This window comes from Scyliorhinus torazame, chromosome 6, assembly GCF_047496885.1.
Source record: "Scyliorhinus torazame isolate Kashiwa2021f chromosome 6, sScyTor2.1, whole genome shotgun sequence".
NCBI lineage: Eukaryota > Metazoa > Chordata > Chondrichthyes > Carcharhiniformes > Scyliorhinidae > Scyliorhinus > Scyliorhinus torazame.
The window spans coordinates 247,788,947-247,816,442 of record NC_092712.1 but is presented as its reverse complement, the minus strand read 5'-3'; the positions used below and the strand labels follow the sequence as shown (position 1 = coordinate 247,816,442).

General features: G+C 47.7%; 1 protein-coding gene across 1 annotated transcript in view; it reads right to left on the bottom strand.

Moving 5' to 3' along the window:
* Positions 1–27,496, bottom strand: part of LOC140425367 (reticulophagy regulator 1-like) — a 132,168-nt gene that overhangs the window by 19,600 nt on the left and 85,072 nt on the right. Inside the window, exons 5-6 of the mRNA XM_072509559.1 lie at positions 23,001–23,074; positions 12,386–12,509 (exon numbers count right to left, since the gene is read on the bottom strand). Of these exons, the coding sequence (XP_072365660.1) occupies positions 12,386–12,509; positions 23,001–23,074 (198 nt within the window). The remainder of the gene's footprint in view (positions 1–12,385; positions 12,510–23,000; positions 23,075–27,496) is intronic.

The window sequence follows — 27,496 nt, the reverse complement described above, 5'->3', positions numbered from 1 at the left end:
ATGCATTACCTCACATTTGCCCGGATTAAACTCCATCTGCCATCTCTCCGCCCAAGTCTCCAAACAATCTAAACCCCGCTGTATCCTCTGACAGTCCTCATCGCTATCCGCAATTCCACCAACCTTTGTGTCGTCTGCAAACTTAGGTGTGTGAGTATTAGCGATGGAGAGACGGTGATGCAATGAGCAATCAAGTATGAGAAGGGGAGGATTTGCAGTCGGGAAACTGAAACCAAACAGTACATCAGGACATGATGAATCCGCCCAAACTATCATAACCTGAATATCATCGGATTTCGAACATGGAAGGGGAGAAACTGTATACATGCCGAGCGCATGGACGAGGCTCCAGTCAAGCATCTGGCCTGTCGAGACAAAAGCGCAGTCACAGTGGGGAGATACCATGTAAATGTGGGGACTATGGGAAGAGATTCAGACGCCCGTTGGAGTTGGAAACTCATCAGCGCAGTCACACAGGGGAACACCGAATGTGGGAAAGGATTCATTGACTCCCCCAATCTCCTGAGACACCAGTGACTTCACACTGGGGAGAGATCTTTCAAATGCCTAGACTGTGGGCAGTGCTATAAAAGCTTCTGGAATCTGGGCCGGAATTCTCCGATATCGCGGCCAAGAGTTGACGCCGGTGTCAAAACCGGAGCGAGCGATGCCGGCGTCGACCCGACCAAAAGTGCGGCTATTCTGCGCAACGGAAGGGGCCAGCACAGGCGTCAAGGAAAGCGCAACGGCGCGGCCCAGAACGGTGTCACAGACGCGCGCGCCATAATCGACGCTGCGTCGCATCACAGTCAACCACCCGCACACACACAGGTCAACCCTGGAAGATGGCTGCCCGCCGTCCAGGTTCCAGGACCGGGGCATCGAAGCGCTCCTGGACGCCGTGGAGCAGAGGAGGGAGGCTCTGTACCCCAGACACGGCCGCAGGGTTGCAGCCAACACTGCCCGCGTCTGTGGAGGGAGCTGGGTACAGCAGTCAGCGCTGCAGGCATCACACCCAGGACAGGCAGCCAGTGCCACAAAAAGCTCAACGACCTAGTCAGGGCAGCCAGGGTGAGTACCTAGCACTGTGCCCATGGCACCAACCTCCCTACCCCCCACACATGTGGTATCATCCCCCCTCTGCAATGAGGGGTGGCACAACCCCAGCTGTGACCCACATGGCTGCACCCACCCATGCCAGCTGCATTGGCAGGATAGCCTGTGAACCTATGCCAACATAGACACAACTGCTGGGCTGCAAGTATCTGTCCGCCTAACACTGCTGATCTTTTTGAGCCCCCCCCCCCAGGAGAAGCGTGCCCATAACAACTGGGAGCGTGCCAGGACCGGAGGGGGTCCACCTGAATTGCACCCCCTCACCGTGCATGAACAGAGGGCACTGGACATCGCAGACAGACGTGAGGACCGGGAAGTTGCCGATCGGGGGCGCGCCACCAAGTGAGACCCCCCTGCCTGGCAGTATGCAAGGCCTAGGGCTTTCTGTGCAGGCGGGGGCCGTGGCCCAGGACATGTCTGCCCTCTCACAGGCAGCCATGAGCCAGAGCCAGCTGCAGTTCGCAGCGGCGCTCAGCACCGTGGGCCAGTCTCAGCAGGCCATGGCTGAGAGCATCAATGCCATTGCCCAGGTGCTGGCCGGCGTCGCACAGACCCAGGCAGGGATGGCCAACTCCCTGAGCTCCATGGCTGCAAACCTGCAGACCCTGCTTGATACCAGGGTGGGCCTCAAGGACTGGCAGCGCCATTTGCCAGGGGTGCCTCAGGTGTTGAATCCGCTCGCACCCCTGCCCCATGGAGAGCCCGGGGGGCCATCGAGCACCCCGAGGGAGGAGGTGCTGGGGCCCGTTCAATGTCCCACTGCAGGGGAGGTCCCGGGACACCGCAACACCTCGGACTCCCCCCCTCCCCGTCCCAGGTGCATCCGGTGGGAAACGGGCAGAACAGACTGGCAGCACACCATCCCGCTCGCCCGAGGCACAGCCTGGTCCACTCGCCCGAGGCACAGCCTGGCCCGTCCAGGCCAGGCAGCCCCAGGAAACGACCACCAAAGGGAACCCTAGTCACAGGGCAGGAGTCACAGCAGTCCGCCTCCAGTTCTGCTGTACCATCTGGGGAATCACCTGGACGTAGTCATAGGGCCAGAAAAGTAGACACTGAGTAAGTTATAAGAACATAAGAACGAGGAGCAGGAGTAGGCCATCTGGCCCCTCGAGCCTGCTCCACCATTCAATGAGATCATGGCTGATCTTTTGTGGACTCAGCTCCACTTTCCGGCCCGAACACCATAACCCTTAATCCCTTTATTCTTCAAAAAACTATCTATCTTTATCTTAAAAACATTTAATGAAGGAGCCTCTACTGCTTCACTGGGCAAGGAATTCCATAGATTCACAACCCTTTGGGTGAAGACGTTCCTCCTAAACTCAGCCCTAAATCTACTTCCCCTTATTTTGAGGCTATGCCCCTAGTTCTGCTTTCACCAGCCTGTGGAAACAACCTGCCCGCACCTATCCTATCTATTCCCTTCATAATCTTATATGTTTCTATAAGATCCCCCCTCATCCTTCTAAATTCCAATGAGTACAGTCCCAGTCTACTCAACCTCTCCTCGTAATCCAACCCCTTCAGCTCTGGGATTAACCTAGTAAATCTCCTCTGCACACCCTCTAGTGCCAGTATGTCCTTTCTCAAGTAAGGAGACCAAAACTGAACACAATACTCCAGATGTGGCCTCACTAACACCGTATACCATTGCAGCAGAATCTCCCTAGTCTTAAACTCCATCCCTCTAGCAATGAAGGACAAAATTACATTTGCCTTCTTAATCACCTGTTGCACCTGTAAACCAACCTTTTGCGACTCATGCACTAGCACACCCAGGTCTCTCTGCACAGCGGCATGTTTTAATATTTTATCATTTAAATAATAATCCCTTTTGCTGTTATTCCTACCAAAATGGATAACCTCACATTTGTCAACATTGTATTCCATCTGCCAGACCCTAGCCCATTCACTTAGCCTATCCAAATCCCTCTGCAGACTTCCAGTATCCTCTGCACTTTTTGCTTTACCACTTATCTTAGTGTCGTCTGCAAACTTGGACACATTGCCCTTGGTCCCCAACTCCAAATCATCTATGTAAATTGTGAACAGTTGTGGGCCCAACACTGATCCCTGAGGGACACCACTAGCTACAGATTGCCAACCAGAGAAACACCCATTAATCCCCACTCTTTGCTTTCTATTAATTAACCAATCCTCTATCTGTGCTACTACTTTCCCCTTAATGCCATGCATCTTTATCTTATGCAACAACCTTTTGTGTGGCACCTTGTCAAAGGCTTTCTGGAAATCCATTGGCTCCCCGTTATCTACCGCACTGTTAATGTCCTCAAAAAATTCCAGTAAATTAGTTAGGCACGACCTGCCCTTTATGAACCCATGCTGCGTCTGCCCAATGGGACAATTTCTATCCAGATGCCTCGCTATTTCTTCCTTGATGATAGATTCCAGCATCTTCCCTACTACCGATGTTAAGCTCACTGGCCTATAATTACCCGCTTTCTGCCTACCTCCTTTTTTAAACAGTGGTGTCACGTTTGCTAATTTCCAATCCGCCGGGACCATCCCAGGGTCTAGTGAATTTTGGTAAATTATCACTAGTGCATTTGCAATTTCCCTAGCCATCTCTTTTAGCACTCTGGGATGCATTCCATCAGGTCCAGGAGACTTGTCTACCTTTAGCCCCATTAGCTTGCCCATCACTACCTCCTTGGTGATAACAATCCTCTCAAGGTCCTCACCTGTCATAGCCTCATTTCCATCAGTCACTGGCATGTTATTTGTGTCTTCCACTGTGAAGACCGACCCAAAAAACCTGTTCAGTTCCTCAGCCATTTCCTCATCTCCCATTATTAAATCTCCCTTCTCATCCTCTAAAGGACCAATATTTACCTAAGCCACTCTTTTTTGTTTTATGTATTTGTAGAAACTTTTACTATCTGTTTTTATATTCTGAGCAAGTTTACTCTCATAATCTATCTTACTCTTCTTTATAGCTTTTTTAGTAGCTTTCTGTTGCCCCCTAAAGATTTCCCAGTCCTCTAGTCTTTGCTACTTTGTATGTTTTTTCCTTCAATTTGATACTCTCCCTTATTTCCTTAGATATCCACGGTCGATTTTCCCTCTTTTTCCCTTCCTTTTTGTTGGTATAAACCTTTGCTGAGCACTGTGAAAAATCACTTGGAAGGTTCTCCACTGTTCCTCAACTGTTTCACTATAAAGTCTTTGCTCCCAGTCTACCTTAGGTGGTTCTTCTCTCATCCCATTGTAATCTCCTTTGTTTAAGCACAAAACACTAGTGCTTGATTTTACCTTCTCACCCTCCATCTGTATTTTAAATTCCACCATATTGTGATTGCTCCTTCCGAGAGGATCCCTAACTATAAGATCCTGAATCAATCCTGTCTCATTACACAGGACCAGATCTAGGACCGCTTGTTCATTCGTAGGTTCCATTACATACTGTTCTAGGAAACTATCGCGGATACATTCTATAAACTCCCCCTCAAGGCTGCCTTGACCGACCTGGTTAAACCAATCGACATGTAGATTAAAATCCCCCATGATAACTGCTGTACCATTTCTACATGCATCTGTTATTTCTTTGTTTATTGCCTGCCCCACCATAATGTTACTATTTGGTGGCCTATAGACTACTCCTATCAGTGACTTTTTCGCCTTACTATTCCTGATTTCCACCCAAATGGATTCAGCCTTATCCTCCATAGCACCGATGTCATCCCTTACTGTTGCCCGGATGTCATCCTTAAATAACAGAGCTACACCACCTCCCTTACCATCCACTCTGTCCTTCCGAAAAGTTTGATACCCTCAGATATTTAACTCCCAGTCGTGACCATCCTTTAACCATGTTTCAGTAATGGCCACTAAATAATTTCCTCTTAACCTTTCTCCTAATTTTCCTTGTCGTTGAACCCATATCTTCATGTAACAACCTGCCGCGTCGCTTACCATTAATGTTTTCACTTCCCGTTTTATTTCTTTTAGTATTCCTGGTCCTATTCACTGAGCTCCCCTAGTCACTGTACCTTGTACTGTCGCCCTTTTTGATTGTTGACTATGGCTTCTCTGCCTTACACTTTCCCCCTTACTGCCTTTTATTTCTGTCCCTGTTTTACTACCTTCCAACTTCCTGCATCGGTTCCCATCCCCCTGCCACATTAGTTTAAATTCTCCCCAACAGCTCTAGCAAACACCCCCCCCTAGGACATCGGTTCCAGTCCTGCCCAGGTGCAGACCGTCCGGTTTGTACTGGTCCCACCTCCCCCAGAACCGGTTCCAATGTCCCAGGAATTTGAATCCCTCCCTCTTGCACCATCTCTCGAGCCACGCATTCATCCTCTCTATCCTGACATTCCTACTCTGACTAGCTCGTGGCACTGGTAGCAATCCTGAGATTACTACCTTTGATTGGTATTGGTAATTGGTATCCCAAAAGCTTTCTATAGGTATGTCAGGAATAAGCGAATGACTAGGGAAAGAGTAGGACCAGTCAAGGACAGGGATGGGAAATTGTGTGTGGAGTCTGAAGAGATAGGCGAGATACTAAATGAATATTTTTCGTCAGTATTCACTCAGGAAAAAGATAATGTTGTGGAGGAGAATGCTGAGCCCCAGGCTAATAGAATAGATGGCATTGAGGTACGTAGGGAAGAGGTGTTGGCAATTCTGGACAGGCTGAAAATAGATAAGTCCCCGGGACCTGATGGGATTTATCCTAGGATTCTCTGGGAGGCCAGGGAAGAGATTGCTGGACCTTTGGCTTTGATTTTTATGTCATCATTGGCTACAGGAATAGTGCCAGAGGACTGGAGGACAGCAAATGTGGTCCCTTTGTTCAAAAAGGGGAGCAGAGACAACCCCGGCAACTATAGACCGGTGAGCCTCACGTCTGTAGTGGGTAAAGTCTTGGAGGGGATTATAAGAGACAAGATTTATAATCATCTAGATAGGAATGATATGATCAGGGATAGTCAGCATGGCTTTGTGAAGGGTAGGTCATGCCTCACAAACCTTATTGAGTTCTTTGAGAAGGTGACTGAACAGGTCGATGAGGGTAGAGCAGTTGATGTGGTGTATATGGATTTCAGCAAAGCGTTTGATAAGGTTCCCCACGGTAGGCTATTGCAGAAAATATGGAGGCTGGGGATTGAGGGTGATTTAGAGATGTGGATCAGAAATTGGCTAGCTGAAAGAAGACAGAGGGTGGTGGTTGATGGGAAATGTTCAGAATGGAGTACAGTCACAAGTGGAGTACCACAAGGATCTGTTCTGGGGCCGTTGCTGTTTGTCATTTTTATCAATGACCTAGAGGAAGGCGCAGAAGGGTGGGTGAGTAAATTTGCAGACGATACCAAAGTCGGTGGTGTTGTCGATAGTGTGGAAGGATGTAGCAGGTTACAGAGGGATATAGATAAGCTGCAGAGCTGGGCTGAGAGGTGGCAAATGGAGTTTAATGTAGAGAAGTGTGAGGTCATTCACTTTGGAAGGAATAACAGGAATGCGGAATATTTGGCTAATGGTAAAGTTCTTGAAAGTGTGGATGAGCAGAGGGATCTAGGTGTCCATGTACATAGATCCCTGAAAGTTGCCACCCAGGTTGATAGGGTTGTGAAGAAGGCCTATGGAGTGTTGGCCTTTATTGGTAGAGGGATTGAGTTCCGGAGTCGGGAGGTCATGTTGCAGCTGTACAGAACTCTGGTACGGCCGCATTTGGAGTATTGCGTACAGTTCTGGTCACCGCATTATAGGAAGGACGTGGAGGCTTTGGAGCGGGTGCAGAGGAGATTTACCAGGATGTTGCCTGGTATGGAGGGAAAATCTTATGAGGAAAGGCTGATGGACTTGAGGTTGTTTTCGTTGGAGAGAAGAAGGTTAAGAGGAGGCATACAAAATGATCAGGGGGTTGGATAGGGTGGACAGTGAGAGCCTTCTCCCGCGGTTGGAAATGGCTGGCACGAGGGGACATAACTTTAAACTGAGGGGTAATAGATATAGGACAGAGGTCAGAGGTAGGTACTTTACGCAAAGAGTAGTGAGGCCGTGGAATGCCCTACCTGCTACAGTAGTGAACTCGCCAACATTGAGAGCATTTAAAAGTTTATTGGATAAACATATGGATGATAATGGCATAGTGTAGGTTAGATGGCTTTTGTTTCGGTGCAACATCGTGGGCCGAAGGGCCTGTACTGCGATGTATTGTTCTATGTTCTATGTTCTACTTTTTAGTTTAACTCCTAGCTCCCTAAATTCAGCTTGTAGGACCTCGTCCCGTTTTTTACCTATATCGTTGGTGCCTATGTGGATCACGACAGCTGGCTGTTCACCCTCCCCCCCCAGAATGTCCTGCAGCCGCTCTGAGACATCCTTGACCCTTGCACCAGGGAGGCAACATACCATCCTGGAGTCTCGATTGCGTCTGCAGAACCGCCTGTCTATTCCCCTTACAATTGAGTCCCCTATCACTATAGCCTGCCATTCTTCTTCCTGCCCAGCTTCGCAGCAGAGCCGGCCACGGTGCCATGAACCTGGCTGCTGCTGCCTTCCCCTGGTGAGCCATCTCCCTCAACAGTATCCAAAGCGGTATATCTGTTTTGCAGGGAGATGACCGCAGAGGACTGCCTTCCTACTCTTGCTCTGTCTTTTGGTCACCCATTTTCTATCTCCCTCAGTACCTTTCACCTGCGGTGTGACCAACTCGCTGAACGTGCTATCCACGACGTCCTCAGCATCGCGGATGCTCCAAAGTGAGTCCATCTGCAGCTCCAGAGCCGTCAAGCGGTCTAACAGGAGCTGCAACTGGACACACTTCTTGCACGTGAAGGAGCCAGGGATAGTGGACGTGTCCCTGAGCTCCCAAATCGCACACGAGGAGCATGACACGGGTCTGAGATCTCCTGCCATGTCTTAAACCTTCGGTTAACTTCAACAACTACAATTTCAACAAAAAAAAACAACAAAGAAAAAATAAATAAATATACCAATGAAAAGAAACAGAAACACTACTTACCAGGGATAAAAAGCACTTCCTCCCCACCCAGCTTCGAATTCCCACCTCGATTCAAAAAAGTTGGCACGGGTGCAGGGCACAGACTAGTTATAGGGGCTTGGGTACGTGTATCCGATGCGTGTGGGGGTGGGGTGGGAAGTGGGCGCCAGTGTGTGTGAGGGGTGATGAGATGTTGAACTCCGGTGAGTGTTTTGTGCGCCCCCCCCTCCTTGTGCGCCACCCCAGCCAGACGACAGGGCCATGCGATGCAGTGTCCAAGCCGCATGCAGGGACCAGTCAGGTGGAGGGTGTATTGTGGCCATGAGTCAGACATTGTCTAACGATGTAGAGCCCGGAGCTCATCGCAGAGCGGGTTGTGATCATGCACCAAGCCATGCAATAGACCCGCTTCCGCTGCCGACCGTGTGAGCCCTACCCGTTGTGCCATAGGTGGATGTGTAATGGAGGGGTGGTGTGCATGCGGGTAGTTAGTAGTGGGTGGGGTGAGGGTGGTCGGTAGTGCTGTACTGTGCCATCCGTGCCCCCCCCAAGTGGACCATGCGACTATCAACTCCTCCTGTACCCGCTGGCCCAGCCAGTATCGTTGGGCAGCCTTCCGTCCCTCGAACAATTGGGCCAGGATGAAAGCGTCATGTACACTGCCCGGGTCCCGGGCGCAGACCTGTAGGATCTTCATCCGGTGGTCACAGACCACCTGCACGTTCATGGAGTAGGATCCCTTCCTATTCATGAGGACGGCCCTGTTATCCAATGGTGGCCGCATAGCGACATGCATTCCATCAATCACACCCTGGACCATGGGAATCCTGGCCATCGCGGAAAAGCCTGCTGCCCGGGCATCCTGGTGGGCGAGGTCCATGGGGAACTGAATGTACCATTCCGCGATGTCGTACCGCCGATCACTGCACGGATGCACCTGTGCACCGACGTCTGGGAAATGCCGGAGAGGTCCCCACTCGGCGACTGGAACGACCCCGTGGCATAAAAGTTCAGGCGACCGCCACGTGTCAAGCCATCGGGGGAGGATGTCCACCCCCAGTCCCACGTAGTGCCAGGTGTGCCATCAGGCGGCAGATATGGGCGACAGTTCCCCGGCTCATCCGGAGTCTCCTCCTACACGACCTATCCGGGGGGTACAGACGAGGCCTCATCGGGCGCCTCCATCACCGTGGCACTGACTCCTCCTCCTCCAGTCGGGCGGGCGGCCCTTATTCCTGGGCGGCTGCCACCTGCCCCTCTGTGGCATGTTCCTTTGCGGCAGCCTCCGCCGCCTCCCTGACATGCCCCTGCTCCAGCTCTCATAGGGCTACATGCAGGGCAGCGGCCCCTACCACGCTGGCCAACATCGCTGGGTGATGGCCAAACATAACAGTCTGCAGGGGGTGAGGGTAGACAAAGTTGCATCATTGCACATACCCCCATCCACAAACAGGTGCCATGGGCTACACTGTTGCCAGCTGCCGCCTAGCCACGCAAAACCCCTCCCCCCCCGCCTCGATACCCCCCTGCCCCTCCCCCGACACTCCTCCCCCCCCCCCCCCCCGGCCCTCCCCCCGACACTGCCCCACCCGACAACGGCACTCCCCCTCAGCCACAGCCATGCCATCTCGACATCTCTCCCGTCCCCCGTGCCGGCCCCTACCTCCTCCTTCGTTGGCGTCAGCGGGCATTAGCCAGCACGACTGGTTGACGCCGTTCTAAAGAATGTTTGATTCACGTCCGCGGGACTTCGGCCCATCTGGGCCGCAGAATTGCTGCAGGCCTGGGGACCAGCAAGTCCCGCCATCTCTGGCGATTCGTGGTGCACTCCACGTGGGACTGGAGGTGGACATCAGAGAATCCCGGCCCTGATGTCTCATCCATGTGTTCACATTGACTTGAAACCATAAAGCTGCTCTGGCTGTGGGACTGGGTTCAGGTTGTCATCTAAACTCAGTGCTCACCAGTGAGTTCACACTGGGGTGAAGCTGTTCACCTGCTCCAAGTGTGGAATGAGATTCAGTGATTCATCCCGCTCCTGACACACCAGAAAGTTCATAAGGATTTTTGCTGCTAATCCTGTCAGGGACTGAACCTTGTTCATTGAGGTTTGTTTCTGCTGATGTTAATAACATCCAGCCTGGTTATGTGTGCTAATATTCTGCCTCAAAATCAAATAAATCAACTTTATGCTGATCCTAAAAAAAAAAAAAAACTTTCCTTGAGAACCCAACCCAGAAAGGCTGCACCACACAAAACCCTTAGTTTACAAGCCTGTGCAACATCTGGCCAATGTAAAAAGCATGTTGCCAAACCGCCCATTGAATTCAGGAACATGTTTATGTGACTTATTAAAATGTGCCAAAAAATATCAGAAAATTGAAAGCAATAAGTGCAAATAATATCACCCATGACATACCCCTGGAGTGTTCAAGATCCCGTAATAATTCAGAATGTCCAATGCACCGAACAAGCACGTCTTTCGGGACTTGTGGGAGTGAGCTGGAGCACCCAGAAGAAACCCACGCAGACACGAGGAGAACGCGCAGACTCTGCACAGTCAGTGACCCAAGCCGGGATTCAAACCTGGGTCCCTGGTGCTGTGAAGCAACAGGTCTAACCACTTACACCTTATGGGTGTTGCTGCCCTCATCTGTCCAGTAGTGGATGAAAGTGTGGGTGTGTCTGAAGATGACATCGCTCAGTAGCTTGACATAACTGTGCGCGGCTGACTGGAGGTGTCACACAAATTCCCCACTGAACCCTTAAATTAACCGGAGGCTTGGAAGCTGAGGGCCTCTGTAATCTTTAATGCTACCTGCATGGGGTGATCAGCCACCCAGCTGGATACAATTTCAGGACCTATCATTTCACAAAGGGATGTCACCGAGTCCCTGGAGAGGCGTAGTCTCCTATAGCACCAGACCTCAGACATTTGCAGGTCATTGGTTGCGCTGCCTGTATACTGAAGCACCTGGGTGGTGGGGTCTTTGACATCCCCTCAACCTTGGCCTCCCTGCTGAACCTGCACCAAAAACAGAGCCTGTGCCTCTCTCCTTACAAGTCTCTGCTGGGGGTACTGCCTATGCTCACTTTGCCTCTCCTACCCATCTATTCCTCTTCAGATTAGATCCCACCAGCAGAGTAGACTATTGCCATTCGATCAGAAGCAGAGGATCAGTGCCTTGCAAATGCCAGAACATTGTCCTCCAATCCTCATGAAAATATTCCAGGGAGGTTCTGAAATGCTGAAAGTCCTACTTAAAATGTTAAACAACAACTAAGGAACTCAAGCTAACGCAATACTAACACAGCTATGAACTCTATCACTTTGACAGAGAAACTGCAACTATTCCTTTTATCACACTTTATCCCGCATTTGGATGAGGATATACAAAAAATGTTTCCCCTACGCGATGAGAACACACAGCATAAAAAAGCACGCACAACATAAAATTTCTGTTAATTGGACTTTTAATGGCCTTAATAGGTCTTTAAATTGTTGATGGTTGTGCATCTGAGATGGCATGTACTAGGAGAGGAGGAGAACATCTAATTCTAAGAAAGGAAATTATGAAGTGGACGGATTTTTCCCCAGTGAATGATGGACTGTAGATAAAAGTACCATGATTTAAAACACTTGAATTCACTCAGGATTCAACTTTTTAAGCAAATATCATCAATAACACACTACCATCAGAACAGCCTTCCTTAGGATTCAACAAGCACAAGGAGATCAAATAGCCAACCTGCCAATATACAATTTCGCCGTGCAGCTTGTCACAATAATTCTCCAGCAACAGGTTGATTTGGTCTAGCCAATTAACTCAATTATTGTCTGGTTGGTCATCTGTACGTGCAATTGTGAACTTGCCGTTCCCAAGACACTGGTGTTCCTAATATATACAAACCCTTAAATGAGCATGTTTTTGCTCTACCCTTTAACACTTTACAGCAAATTCCCATAGAAAATGTCTCCAAAGGCAAAATATTTCCCTGAAGTTTGTGGCAACGTCTCATCTCCAGAATATTTGCTAAAAATGTGTATAAAAATATGTTCCTTATATGTATATCCTCGGGTGCTCCGGTTTCCTCCCACAATCCAAAGACGTGCAGGTTAGGTGGATTGGCCATGATAAATTGCCCTTAGTGACCAAAAAAAGTTAGAAGGGGTTATTGGGTTACGGGGATAGGGAGGAAGTGAGGGCTTAAGTGGGTCGGTGCAGACTCGATGGGCCGAATGGCCTCCTTCTGCACTGTATGTTCATGTTCTATGATAGCAGAAATTCACCATACCATCCGAGGCATCTGTCTGTGGCGTATGACCTCCTGACAAGTTAAACGTTCCATTTTCTGTCCATGTTTCTGAAGGTTCGGTATCAGAAATAGATAGTTCTTTGCCAGCTCCTGAGTTGCTTACCTATAGAATAAAGGTAAAAACACCAGAACATAACAAAGTTACTGTGACATATTCATAACTCCTCGGTCCATATCTCTGTAAGAAGTCTCACAACACCAGGTTAAAGTCCAACAGGTTAATTTGAAATCACAAGCTTTCAGAGCGCTGCTCCTTCATCAGGTGCATATCTTCCCAGATCAGCTAATTGCTTTCAAAGCTGTTCTCACTTTCAAACCACCTGTTGGCCTTTCCCTCCATCCTACGTCACAGAAACCAACGTTGTACCCAATGTTCTTCAACCATAGGTTTAACCATCATTCCCAAGTCACTCGCTGTTCCCCTGAACTCACTACCCAATTTATTTCTCTTTCAAAGATCTCCTGAAAATACTTCTCATTCATCGTGCTTTGCATCCCCCCTTTTTATTTCTACCTTTCCCTCTTGCTTGGGAGTTCACTTTCTTGTTTGTCCAACATGTCTATCTATACATGAAGAATAATGTACAAATTTAAGCTGCTGGTGGTGTTCAATACAATGTACAGCTACAGCTGAACAAATGGGGAGCGTTTGTAACAGGAAAATGCTCTTGTAATTATTTTGATGATTATATCTACAATATTGCATCACACTGACAAACTCTTTTCATATTTTTAGCATTAATTCAGGATTGAGCCCAATAAAACAAAAAGTCATACTTCAACATGAGCTCTGAAACAATTTCTAGTAAACTATGCTGCTCGTAGAAGTCACATAGAACATTACAGCGCAGTACAGGCCCTTCCGCCCTCCATGTTGCGCCGACCTGTCCCTTATCGTCCATATGTCCATCCAATGACCATTTGAATGCCCTTAGTGTTAGCGAGTCCACTACTGTTGCAGGCAGGGCATTCCACGCCCTTACTACTCTCTGAGTAAAGAACCTGCCTCTGACATCTGTCTTATATCTATCTCCCCTCAATTTAAAGCTATGTCCCCTCGTGCTAGACATCACCATCTGAGGAAAAAGGCTCCCACTGTCCACCCTATTCAATCCTCTGATCATCCTGTATGCCTCAATTAAGTCACCTCTTAACCTTCTTCTCTCGAACGAAAATAGCCTCAAGTCCCTCAGCCTTTCCTCATAAGATCTTCCCTCCATACCAGGCAATATTCTGGTAAATCTCCTCTGCACCCTTTCCAATGCTTCCACATCCTTCCTACAATGCAGCGACGAGCAATACTCCAAATGCGGCCGCACCAGAGTTTTGTACAGCTGCAACATGACCTCATGGCTCCGAAACACAATCCCTTTACCAATAAAAGCTAACACACCGTACGCCATCTTAACAACCCTCTCAACCTGGGTGGCAACTTTCAGGGATCTATGTACATGGACACCGAGATCTCTCTGCTCATCTACACTGCCAAGAATCTTACCATTAGCCCAGTACTCTGTCTTCCTGTTATTCCTTCCAAAATGAATCACCTTGCACTTTTCTGCATTAAACTCCATTTGCCACCTCTCAGCCCAGCGCTGCAGCTTATCTACGTCCCTCTGTAACTTGTAACATCCTTCCGCACTGTCCACAACGCCACCGACTTTAGTGTCATCTGCAAATTTACTCACCCATCCTTCTACGCCCTCCTCCAGGTCATTTATAAAAGTGACAAACATCAGTGGCCCCAAAACAGATCCTTGTGGCACACCACTAGTAACTGGACTCCAGTCTGAACACTTCCCATCAACCACCACCCTTTGTCTTCTTCCAGCTAGCCAATTTCTGATCCAAACTGCTAAATCTCCCCGAATCCCATGCTTCCGTATTTTCTGCAGTAGCCTACCGTGGGGAACCTTATCAAAAGCTTTACTGAAAACTATATACACCACATCAACTGCTTTACCCTCATCCACCTGTTTGGTCACCTTCTCAAAGAACTCAATAAGGTTTGTGAGGCACGACCTACCCTTCACAAAACCGTGTTGACTATCTCTAATCAAATTATTCCTTTCCAGATGATTATACACCCTATCCCTTATAAACCTTTCCAAGATTTTGCCCACAACAGAAGTAAGGCTCACTGGTCTATAGTTACCGGGGTTGTCTCTACTCCCCTTCTTGAACAAGGGGACAAAATTTGCTATCCTCCAGTCTTCTGGCACTATTCCTGTAGACAAAGATGACTTAAAAATCAAAGCCAAAGGCTCAGCAATCTCCTCCCTAGCTTCCCAGAGAATCCTAGGATAAATCCCATCCGGCCCAGGGGACTTATCTATTTTCACACTTTCCAGAATTGTTAACATCTCCTCCTTATGAACCTCAAGCCCTTCTAGTCTAGTAGCCTGAATCTCAGTATTCTCCTCGACAACATTGTCTTTTTCCTGCGTGAATACTGACGAAAAATATTCATTTAGCACCTCTCCTATCTCCTCAGACTCCAAGCACAACCTCCCACTACTGTCCTTGACTGGCCCTACTCTTACCCTAGTCATTCGTTAATTCCTGACATATCTATAGAAAGCTTTAGGGTTATCCTTGATCCTACCTGCCAAAGACTTCTCATGTCCCCTCCTGGCTCTTCTTAGCTCTCTCTTTAGCTCCTTCCTTGTAACTTGTAACTCTCGAGCGCCCTAACTGAACCTTCATGTATGATCTTTACATAAGCCTCTTTCTTCCTCTTGACAAGTGTTTCGACTGCCTTCGTAAACCACGGTCCCCTTGCTCGACCACTTCCTCCCTGCCTGGCAGGTACATACCTATCAAGGACACGCAGTAGCTGTTCCTTGAACAAGCTTCACATTTCCATTGTGCCCATCCCCTGCAGTTTTCCTCTCCATCCGATGCATCCTAAGTCTTACCTCATCGCATCATAATTGCCTTTCCCCCAGATATAACTCTTGCCCTGCGGTATATACCTATCCCTTTCCATCACTAAAGTAAACGTAATCGAATTGTGGTCACTATCACCAAAGTGCTCATCTACCTCCAAATCTAACACCTGTCCTGGTTCATTACCCAGTACCAAACCAAATACGGCCTCGCCTCTCGTTGGCCTATCTACATAGTGTGTCAGGAAACCCTCCTGCACACATTGGACAAAAACAGACCCATCTAAAGTACTCGAACTTTGGCGTTTCCAGTCAATATTTGGGAAGTTAAAGTCCCCCATAACTACCCTGTTGCTTTCGCTCCTATCCAGAATCATCTTTGCAATCCTTTTCTCTACATCTCTGGAACTTTTCGGAGGCCTATAGAAAACCCCTAACAGGGTGACCTCTCCTTTCCTGTTTCTAACCTCAGCCCATACTACCTCAGTAGACGAGTCCTCATCAAACGTCCTTTCTACAACCGTAATACTGTCCTTGACTAACAATGCCACCCCTCCCCCTCTTTTACCACCTTCCCTGAGCTTACTGAAATATCTAAACGCCGGCACCTGAAATAACCATTCCTGTCCCTGCTCTATCCAGGTCTCCGAAATGGTCACAACATCGAAGTCCCAGGTACCAACACATGCCACAAGTTCACCCACCTTATTCCGGATGCTCCTGGCATTGAGGAAGACACACTTTAAACCACCTTCCTGCCTACAGGTACACTCCTGCAACTTTGAAACCTTACTCATGACCTCACTACTCTCAACCTCCTGTATACTGGAGCTACAATTCAGATTCCCAAGTCCATGCTGAACTAGTTTAAACCCTCCCGAAGAGCATTAGCAAATTTACCCCCAGGATATTGGTACCCCTCTGGTCCAGGTGTAGACCATCCCGTTTGTAGAGGTCCCACCGACCCCAGAATGAGCCCCAATTATCCAGAAATCTGAAACCCTCCCTCCTGCACCATCCCTGTAGCCATGTGTTGAACTCCTCTCTTTCCCTATTCCTCGTCTCGCTATCCCGTGGCATGGGTAACAACCCAGAGATAATAACTCTGTTTGTCCTAGATCTAAGTTTCCACCCTAGCTGCCTGAATTTCTGCCTTACATCCCTATCCCTTTTCCTACCTATGTCGTTGGTACCTATGTGGACCACCACTTGGGGCTGCTCCCCCTCCCCCTTAAGGATCCCGAAAACACGATCCGAGACATCACGCACCCTGGCACCTGGGAGGCAACACACCAACCACGAGTCTCTCTCGTTCCCACAGAATCTCCTATCTTTCCCCCTAACTATGGAGTCTCCAATGACTAATGCTCTACTCCTCTCCCCCCTTCCCTTCTGAGCAACAGGGACAGACTCTGTGCCAGAGACCTGTACCCCATGGCTTACCCCTGGTAAGTGCCCCCCCCCCCCCCACAGTATCCAAAGCGGTATACTTGTTACTAAGGGGAACGACCACAGGGGATCCCTGTACTGACTGCTTCCTCCCAGCCCCTCTCACCGTCACCCATCTATCTTTATTCTTCGGAGTAACTACATCCCTGAAGCTTCTATCTATGGCCACCTCTGCCTCCCGAATGATCCAAAGTTCATCCAGCTCCAGTTCCCTAACGCAGTTTCTGAGGAGCTGGAGATGGATGCACTTCCCACAGATGAAATCAACAGGGACACTGTCGGCGTCCCTCACCTCAAACATTCTGCAGGAGGAACATTGCACTACCTTCCCTGCCATCCCCTCTAGATTGAAAAAAAGAAAAAGAAAGAGCTTACCTGTTATTCACTCCCCTTCTCAACAAGCACTCACTCAGCAACCTCTGCGGCCTGCATGATAACACCTGAAGGAAAATAAAAGAAAAACTACTTACCAGTCACCAGCCAATCCCTTACCTGCAGGTTCACGGTTCAACGTCTACCTGCCCACGAGCCTTCCTCTTGATCTTTACATCGGTTGGTTCTTTTTGGTTAGAGGAGGGGGTAGGGAGGGAAACACTGAAGAAGTGTTTCAGGTTTAAGTGTCACTTGACAACAGCTCCTCCACAAACCACCTTCAAGTTCGGGTGACCACAACGGAGGTATGCAAATTTCCCTTGCAACAGCCAATCAGCAGTTCCGCTCTACTGCCCTCTGCTGGATGCTTGTCTCCACTTGAACAGCTAGGGTCTCTAGCTCAGGTACACCTTCACGTTAGGGTGACCACAATGGAGGTATGCAAATTTCCCTTGCAACAGCCAATCAGCAGCTCCGCTCTACTGCCCTCTGCTTGTCACGGAGTCAATATGCCAGTGAGGAAAGTGTTCATACCATCACCTCTCTCACGCTCAACCGCATGCTGTAACTCCAAAGCCCTGCAAGTTTATTTCCCTCAAGCACCCATCCACCCTTTTAAAATCATTGTCCATCTCTGCTTCTACCACCCTCATTGGCACAAAGTTCCAGGCCATTAACTTTGTGGAAAATGTTCTCCCTTACGTTCTCGCTGCATTTCTTGCTCAAAATCTTAAACCTGTGTCTTTGTACCATCAACTAATGAGAACAGCTTTGATGTGTCCACCTTATCGAAACTTGTATCAATCCTGTCACCTCTATCAAATATCCCCTCAATCTCCTTTTCTCCAAGGAGAATAATCCCATCTTTTCCAAACTAACCTTGTAGCTAAATTCCCTCATCCTTGAAAGCATTCTGGTGAACCTTCTGTGCAGTTTCTCAAGGGCCCCTCCCATGCTTCCTAAAGTGTGGTGCCCAGAGCTGAACCTAACACTCCGGTTGTGACTAAACAGAACTTCATAAAGGTTCAGTGTAACTTACCTGATTTTGTACTTAATACATTTATGAAGTCCAATTTTCCACATACTTTGTCGACAAATCTCTAAGTATGACCTGCGAATTTCAATGATCCATGCACATGAGCTTTCTGGTGACCCTGCAGAGTCTTTAAATATAGCCATTTCCTCTCCCTGTCGCCATGATGCTTCACCTCATATTTCTCTGTATTAAATTTCATCTGCCACTTGTCTTTTCATTCTACTAGTCTATCTGATCATTGGTATCTGATGGATCTCTGTGTCTATTCGGAACCCTGGATATCCGTTATCCCTTCTTAGTTCCCAAATAACAGAGGTCAAGTCTCTGCTTTTTGGCAAAGTTCACTTGAACTTTGTCAGCTATGTCGCTGGTAAACTTTATTTGTCAATACAAAATTAGGTCAGATTGATCATCTTTAGCGAATACAGTCGATGAGTTTTCATTCAATTACAAATCTAGGTTATTTTTCAAATCATAATCCACAGTATAAAATGACTGAGTGATTTAAACAAAAGAAAGATGGCGATTTAGCAAAAGCAGCAGGGGAATAGGTTTCAGAAATAAAGATAGTGAGAGTGATTCCGGAATGAATTTTTCCATCCCGGCAAGTGATTCATAAGGAGATTATTATCTTAAGGTCTCACCTTCTTTACACCTCTGATTGGCTTTAACTAATTTATAATTCATTCAATTCGGCCAAAGTGTCTGTCCATCAATTTAAGAGATATATGTATTTAAATATATTGGTGCCAATTTCTCATTCTATCGTCTGTCAATTTTCCAACTTTATCCACACCTGCATCTAGACGTTATTGAAGAAGCACAGTTTTCGCTAAGAAATTATCAGCCCTAGACTGGCTGTAACTATAGAAATGGAACTACTTGAACTGACCGCCACCCAGTTTTTAAATACAATGGGGCCTTTTAGCTAGTTGACGTCAATGACCTCGCAGTTTCTAGCTGCTTGCAAAATGTGAGAAATTGAGAGGAACTTGTAACTACAACCTCAAGCAACTTGTAAAATGTGAGAAATTGAGAGTATTATCTGGATTAACCCCGGATTCCCAGCTATAGTTGCACTGAAATAATGCCTAATATGATTATAGTTAATTTAATCTTAATGAGTTCTCAATTAAACCTCTTATATCTGACTAGAAAAGTCAATTTCTATCAGTATCATTCCCGTTGTCTGCAACACCTACAATCATCATATTGAATGGTGGAGCAGGCTTGACAGTCTGTATGTTCTTTTCCTATTCCAATTTCTTCTACTCCCATGTACAAGTTCGATGTCATTGACAAATTTTGAAATTTTATTCTCTGGGTGGAATCTTATGTCCTCGTCCAATGAGTTTGCAGTGTGGGGTCATGTAATCAAGCAGGAGATTGGTCGTTGGACAACATTCTGCATTTATGTTCCCTTTCTGATCAAGTCCAGGCGGGATGGCTCTTGCACCCTGCTGCTAAATCAGAATCACAGAATAATAATACAGTGCAGAAGAGGCTATACGGCCCATCGAGTCTGCACCAACGCATGAAAAACACCTGACCTGCCTACCTAATCCCATTTGCCAGAGCTTGGCCCATAGCCTTGAAGGTGATAGGATTTAGGAACAGAAGAAGGCAATTCAATCAGATCATGGCCGATCGCTTCCTGGTCTCAAATCCGGCTCTACACCCTTTTCCCTTTTAAACCTGTTTTAAAATCAGAAATATATCTATCTCCTTCTTGAAACAATTTAATGACTCCGATTTCACCGTACTATGGGGCAGCGTGTTCCACAAATTCACCACCCTCTGCGAGCAGTAGTTTCTCCTCATTTGGGGGCAGCACGGTAGCGCAAGTGGATAGCACTGTGGCTTCACAGCGCCAGGGTCCCAGGTTCGATTCCACGCTGGGTCACTGTCTGTGCGGAGTCTGCACGTGCTCCCAGTGTCTGCGTGGGTTTCCTCCGGGTGCTCTGGTTTCCTCCCAGTCCAAAGACGTGCAGGTTAGGTGGATTGGCCACGATAAATTGCCCTTAGTGACCAAAAATTTTAGCAGGGGTTATTGAGTTACAGTGTGGAAGTGAGGGCTTAAGTGGGTTGGTGCAGACTCGATGGGCCGAATGGCCTCCTTCCGCACTGTGTGTTCTATGTACCTATCTCAGTTCTAAATCTATCGCCTCTCAACCTATATCCGTGACCTTTCCTTCCAGATTGCCCAAAAAGGGGTAACATTTGGTCTACATTTATTTTTTCAATCCCATTTAGTACAACTAATGGGATTTTATACACCTCGATCAGATCCCCTCTCATCCTTCTAAACTTCAGCGAGTACATGCCCAAACTGTTTACTTACTCCTCATACTCCCTTATGATGTGCCAAGTGCTCAGCCAGGTACGTTTTAAAGGATGTGAGGTAGCCTGCCTCTACTAACCCCCCAGGCAGTGCATTCCAGACCGTCACCATCCTGTGGATAAAATATCTTTTTCTCAAATCTCCCCTAGACCTCCTACTCCTCACCTTGAACTTGTGTCTACTCGTGATTGAACCTTCAAATAAGGGGAACAGCTGCTCCCTATCCATCCTGTCCATGCCCCTCATAATTTTATACAGCTCGATCAGGTCGCCCCTCAGTCTTCTCTGCTCCAGCGAAAACAACCCAAGCTTACCCTACCTCTTTTAATAACTTAAATGTTCCATCCCAGGCAACATTCTGGTGAATCTTCTCTGCAGCCCCTCCAGTGCAATCACATCCTTCCTATAATGTAGCAACCAGAATTGCACACAGTACTCCAGCTGTGGCTTCATCAAAGTTCTATACAACTCCAACATGAACTCATGCTTTTGTAATCTATGCCTCGATTGATGGCAATGACGGCCTCGTCCTGCCGCCACTGGTACTAACCCATTGGTGGGTGAAGGCTTGCCATGCAGGGAACATGACAAGACAACCCTGATAAGGTTGTTTGTGGACTCCCAAGGGTAGGAAGGAGAGTGTGTTGGCGAGGTGAAGGGTGGGGGTGCTGCAGCATGCACTGACTTGGGGAACTCTACTGCTTACCATCCTCCAGTCTGAAAACAATCATTTACCACAACTCGCTCACCAACTTGCTGCCTGATTCCATCGCAAACTCATTATGCCATTTATTTTTTAAACAAAACTGGCACTGACCCTCCTATTCAATGTGCCTCCATTTTAGTATATCAGCCTTTTGTGATATTTGGCCAATGGTTTCTTAAATTGCATATAGGCAGAATTCACTACATTCTCTTCACTGATCTGCATTATAGTGTTAAGCACCACAAACTTTAGTTCAAGTCTCAAATCCCAGGCTCATAAATGAAGAATTTACATTTGATTAAGGTAGCAGAGGCTGCAGCCCTTCATGGAACTATGTAACAGCATGTGCCAATTCCTTCAGGAAAGCTAAAAAGTAATAAAATGGACAGGAAAATTTGAGGAGAAAAAATAATTGATACATCACAATTGGCACACAATTTTCAAAGTGGCATTGGCACTCAGGCAATGTAAATATTTTTTTAAAATATAAATTTAGAGTACCCAATTAATTTTTTCCAATTATGAGGCAATTTAGCGTGGCCTGCACATCTTTGGGTTGTGGAAGCGGAACCCACGCAAACACAGGGAGAATGTACAAACTCCACAGGGACAGTGACCCAGAGCCAGGATTGAACCTGGGACCTTGGTGCCGTGAGGCAGCCATGCTAACGGCCACCGTGCTGCCCTTAGGCAATGTAAATGTAACCTCTACAATTTTAATGATAATGTGGCTGATACTTTCCAACATTTTTTAACTCCTTCATAGCAGGCCAATGAGATCTTGAGAATGCACTAATGATATTTAGCAATTATGCAGCAATAAAATGTAACCCTTGTACTTTAATTAATGACGTTCATAGATCAGGCATTTTGCCACCCTGACCTCATAGAATCATAAAATTTATAGTGCAGAAGAAGGCCATTCGGCCCATTGAGTCTGCACCGGCCCTTTGAAAGAGCACCCCATTTAAGACCATACTTCCAACCTATCCCCATAACCCAGTAACCCCACACAACCCAACCTTTTTATTTTTTGGACACAAAAGGCAATTTAGCATGGCCAATCCACCTAACCTTCACATCTTTGGACTGTGGGAGGAAACCGGAGCACCCGGAGGAAACCCATGCAGACACGGGGAGAACGTGCAGACTCCACACAGACAGTGACCTGAGCCTGGAATCGAACCTGGGACCCTGGAGCTGAGGGTCTGGAAGTGTGGTGGAGGCAGATTTGATCATAGCTTTGAAAAGAGAATTGGATCATGAAGAGGAAGAATTTGCAGCGGAGTAACTGAATTACTGAAGCAAGAAGCGTTAAAGTTGGCATTTTACTGTTCTGTAACCATTCTATGATTCGATCTGTAAGATTCACTGCAATGACTCGCCAAGCCTTCTTCAACAGCACCTTCCAAACCCGCAATCACTACCAAGTAGAAGGACAAGGGCATTAGACGCATGGGAATAGCACAATCTGCAAGTTCCAAACCAGGCCACACAGCATCCCGATCTAAAACCAAATCACTTCACTACTACAGGATCAAAAGCCTGGAACCCCCTTCCCAACAGCTCTGTGGGTTCAACATTTAGTTCAACAACAGTAGCTGCAATATTTTAATAACCAGCTACTTTACGGGTGTTAATTGTTCAGTCATTTCGCTGGGTTTAACAACGGACTGCAGCTGTCCAAGAAGATGATGCACCAGCACCATCTGAAGAGCAATGAGGGATGGATAACAAATGATGGCCTAGTCATCAGTGTCCCCATCCCATGAACGAGTAAGAAGAAAGGAATATTGTCTAACCTTGGGGCAAAGTGCTGACGTGTCCGCTTCACTCTCATCTTCTGACCTCCTTTCAGCCAATTCTTTCTGCTTCACTACAACATAAAACATGCAACAGATTAAATAGAGTTACAGATGCACTGCTTTTCTTTTTGAAAACTAAGACTAATGAGTTCAACATGCGGAAAAAGGAAACATAGAAAATTACGAAAGGAAAAAATGAATCACTTTCCAAGAACACATCAAGGATCAACAGTTGAACAAAAATGTTTGAGCAATCAGCCACTTTACGAATGTTGATCAGTTCATTCATTTTGCTGGGGTTAACAACTCAGCAAAACAAAGCCAATGCTCAAAACAAATTCACACTTGGTAAAAATATTTGTGAAGGATTAATGGATATATTTTAATTTTTGCTACTATCACTGTTAAAATTTGAAGGGTGCGATTTACCGGCCTTGTCCTGTTGGAATCGAGACAAGATAAGGCCGATAGATCCCGCGAGAGGCCTCTTCCGGGATTCCTGACGGTCGTTACACCTCGTGAGATCCATCAAGATCTCATCTGTATCCTGCCCACAATAGGTGGGACTGTAGCCACCTGAGTTGGCCAAGTCCCGATTTAAAATGGAGAACAGCAAAGGCTGAAGGGAAATTCAGCCAACACAGGCAGAAACTGGCAGGTGCAAGTTACTGTGTATTAAACTCTGCAAAAAGCCCAGACAGCATCGATACCAGCGACCATCGGCATAATAATGTAGCAGCCATCTACATACTAATGAGCAATCACCGGGAACAATCGAAACATTTGGGATAAACAAAGCCAAGCCAGACTCCCTGCCGCCAGCAGGAACCAACACAAAAGAGGTTAACGGACACCTCAAGACCGCCCATCGATCAGGGAACCGCTCCAGTATTGGAGAAATCGAACCAAGCGATTGGAATAAAGTCCAATCACATAGAACCAGGTACAGGGTCCGCCCCGAAATGCGGGAAGCCCCTGGGGACTATAAAAGTTAAGTCCCAAATTCAAATCGTTCTTCTTGACCGGGTCACTCAGCAACGCAAACCAACCCTTGACCGTGACCGGTTCAACTGCCGCCGAGATCCAGTAAGTCAACGCTCACTACGGGATAGGCGCTCCTAGCTACCAATCCGTACCAACTTCGAATACCGCAGACTCAGAACCCGAATGAAAGGCCATTTGTTCCCCTGACCTGGTGGGCCAGTCCGAAGCTAAGTATAGGCCTGTTAGTTGTAGAAGTAGCTTAGAAGTAGAATTTATGCATGAGTAGCGATTTACTGTGTATAATAAATGTGCTTTGATTTGAATCTTACTAATCGGTGTATTGAGTTATTGATCATTACTTGAGCTTGAACCTTGTGGCGGTATCATAAAGATACCTGGCGACTCGAGAGCAAAGGTTATAAAACAGACCAATTGAACCAACCAAAAGTTAGCAACATATTACTGGCGACATTCTGATGGGACCCGAACTAGAAGTGGCTTAACCACTCCGGGAGAACCCAAAAATTTGAATTAGAGATCCAATTAGGAATAGAAAACCACAAGTGTTCAAGCAGTTCTGATCAATCCTCATAATTCGGAAGTGTGTAAATGCATGCGTAACTAGCAGGGCGATAAGGTAATACTGATAGATTTTTTGTTGCGACAAAACTGTCGGGAGTTTGTATTTCGGAAATTAGCGAAAGCCGTACCCTTAATTACAGCACCGTCTTAGTCCCCCTTGTTCCAAAATTAAAGAAGCATTCAGATAAGAAAGATGGCAATGCAGGCAATGCAAGGCCTCATGAACCCAGAAGAATTTGCGGTCGCAGCGACCAGCAGCAGTAGAGTAGGACAGTGTCCCGTATGGGAAGAAGAAATCAGGAAGTACCTCAAAGGAAAAGGATGTAACAATGAGGAAACAGGTTCTGGGAGTATAGGAAATACTTGGTGGGAGAACCTGAGCGAGATTCACAAGAAGAGCTTAGGAAAAGCTCGCAAGCCGATGGCAATCGTGTCCTGCTTGGCACAATTGCGAGGCACAGAGGAGGTCGTTAGGACGCTCCGGAAAGAGATAGAAGGCATACATCGAATGAGCAAGGTCGATGTCAGTGAGGTAGAAAGCTAGAACTTAGAGTTGAGGAGGAAGTTGGCAACAAAAGACGGAGAGGTGGATGATGCCAAGGGGGCACACCAGTCTTGTCTGGCGCACTTAAGCAGCTTCCAGTCCCAGTACAAAAAGGCCTATCAGGACACGCAACGTGCAGTCCTGGTACGAGAAGAAACCGAGAAGCAGGTAGAAACATTGCAGAGGCAGTGTAATGACCTGAAGGCAGCGTTAAGAGCACTCCATGCTGCCACCACAGAGCAAAGACAAAGCTCATTAGACCACGCAAAGTGCCGGAAGCAGATTGCAGAGCTGCAATCTCTGCTTTCAGTTCAAAAAGGATTCCTGGAAACCTTTGGAGCAAAGTTAGATGAGGAAGATGGCTCTGATTGGGAAGAGTTAAATGAGACCGCGCAGAGATATGTTCAGGGAACATGTGCGCAGGGAAAGCCCCAAAAGAGGAAAGCACCCCAACCCCCCACAGAGCAGATAGTTCAGGCTCCAATGAACCCTGTAACCACCCACCGCACAGCCACATCGGACGACACGGAATTTTTGTATACCACCCCCTTAACAGTGACCCAATTACGGGACGCGTGCGAGAAAATCACACCGTTTCTCCCCACCTCAGACCCCCACCACTTCTTTGCCAGAGTAAAGCAGCAGGCGACCATGTGCGGCCTGGATGAGCGAGAGCATGTAAAGCTCACAGTTTTGAGACTAGACCCTTCGGTCGTAGCAGCCGTTCCCGACCCACAGAATGGAGGAGGAGGCACCCTTGCAGAAATGCATACCGCGTCCTAGTCGCGGTCGGGTATAACAGGGGTGACCTCAACAAATGCAGGCAAAAGAAAATTGAGCACCCCACAGCGTTCGCTGGATGCCAGTGGATCCACTTTGCAGCAGTTTTTGGAGACTTAGACCGCGCCCATTTGTCCCCAGACAACATGGCCAAATGGACCCGCACCCTTATCTCCCATGCCACAGAAACAGGACAAAAAGCTTGTGTGAATTATGATCCCTCAGAGGAGGCTCATAACGAGAAATGGGTCGTAAAAAGATTGTCCCGCACTTGAGTAGTCTGTACAAAACAAACCCGCAGTTAAAAATCCCGAAGAATAGCAGGCAGAAGCAGACATACACGCAGTAAAATCACACCAGAACCCCGCATGGGTAAATGAAGGAAAGAACAGCCCCCCACAAAAGTCACAGGAGTGTTACAACTGTGGACAGTTGGGACACTTTGCACGAGAGTGCAACGCCCCACGAAAGCCACAGAGAGCCCAGCAGACGGACACTCTAAGTAAGAATAAGACAGAGCCCATACATAGTGTGACCACCCGTCAGACGGACCTGAACGGAACGGACTGACGGTGTTCGGCCTCCCTCAGTTGGGTCTGCGACACCCTTTGGGATAGGTCCGGATGACCGGTAGTTGCAGCAAAAATTCGGGGACAGCCCATCGAATTTCTCTGGGACACAGGAGGGTCCCGCCCCACGAAAGCCACAGAGAGCCCAGCAGACGGGCACTCTAAGTAAGAATAAGACAGAGCCCATACATAGTGTGACCACCCGTTCAGATCAGACGGACCTGAACGGAACGGACTGACGGTGTTCGGCCTCCCTCAGTTGGGTCTGCGACACCCTTTGGGATAGGTCCGGACGACCGGTAGTTGCAGCAAAAATTCGGGGACAGCCCATCGAATTTCTCTGGGACACAGGAGGGTCCCGCACCACAATAAATTCCTACACCCTGTTTCAAAAGGACACATGGCCCACTACAGCCACCATCACCCTCAGCGGCGTTACAGGTCCCTCACAGCAGGGACACATCACAGCCCCTGTACCCATTCAAATCGGCACCATCACCACCAAGCACCCCGTGGTTTTAGTTGACCTACCGCACATAGCAGAACACATTCTAGGAATAGACTTCATGAATTCCCACAATCTATCATTTGATCCAGTCAACCAGTGTGTCTGGAAAATGGCAAAATCCGCAAGAGCCCCCGCAACGCTCAACATAGGTGAATACGCGAACAAAATTGGTGCAGTGGGCAAATTTTGGTTCAACCCGACCACGCTTAGCACGGACAAGCAGGTTAGGGCAGTTCTGCAAAAGAACAGGTCAGCATTCGCGACCCACAAACACGACTGTGGACGGATGACTGGTTCCGTACAAATCACAGGACCTGACCCTGGACCCCAAAAACAGTATGGATTTCCCCAAGAGGCAGAGGGAGAAATCTCAAAGGTAATCGACAGCTTATTACAGCAGGGCGTACTTAGATCAGTAGACTCCATTAATAATGCCCCGATTTGGCCAGTGAGAAAGCACGATGGGATCATGGCGACTGACCATCGATTACCGGGAACTCAACAAAATCACCCATGCAGCAGCCCC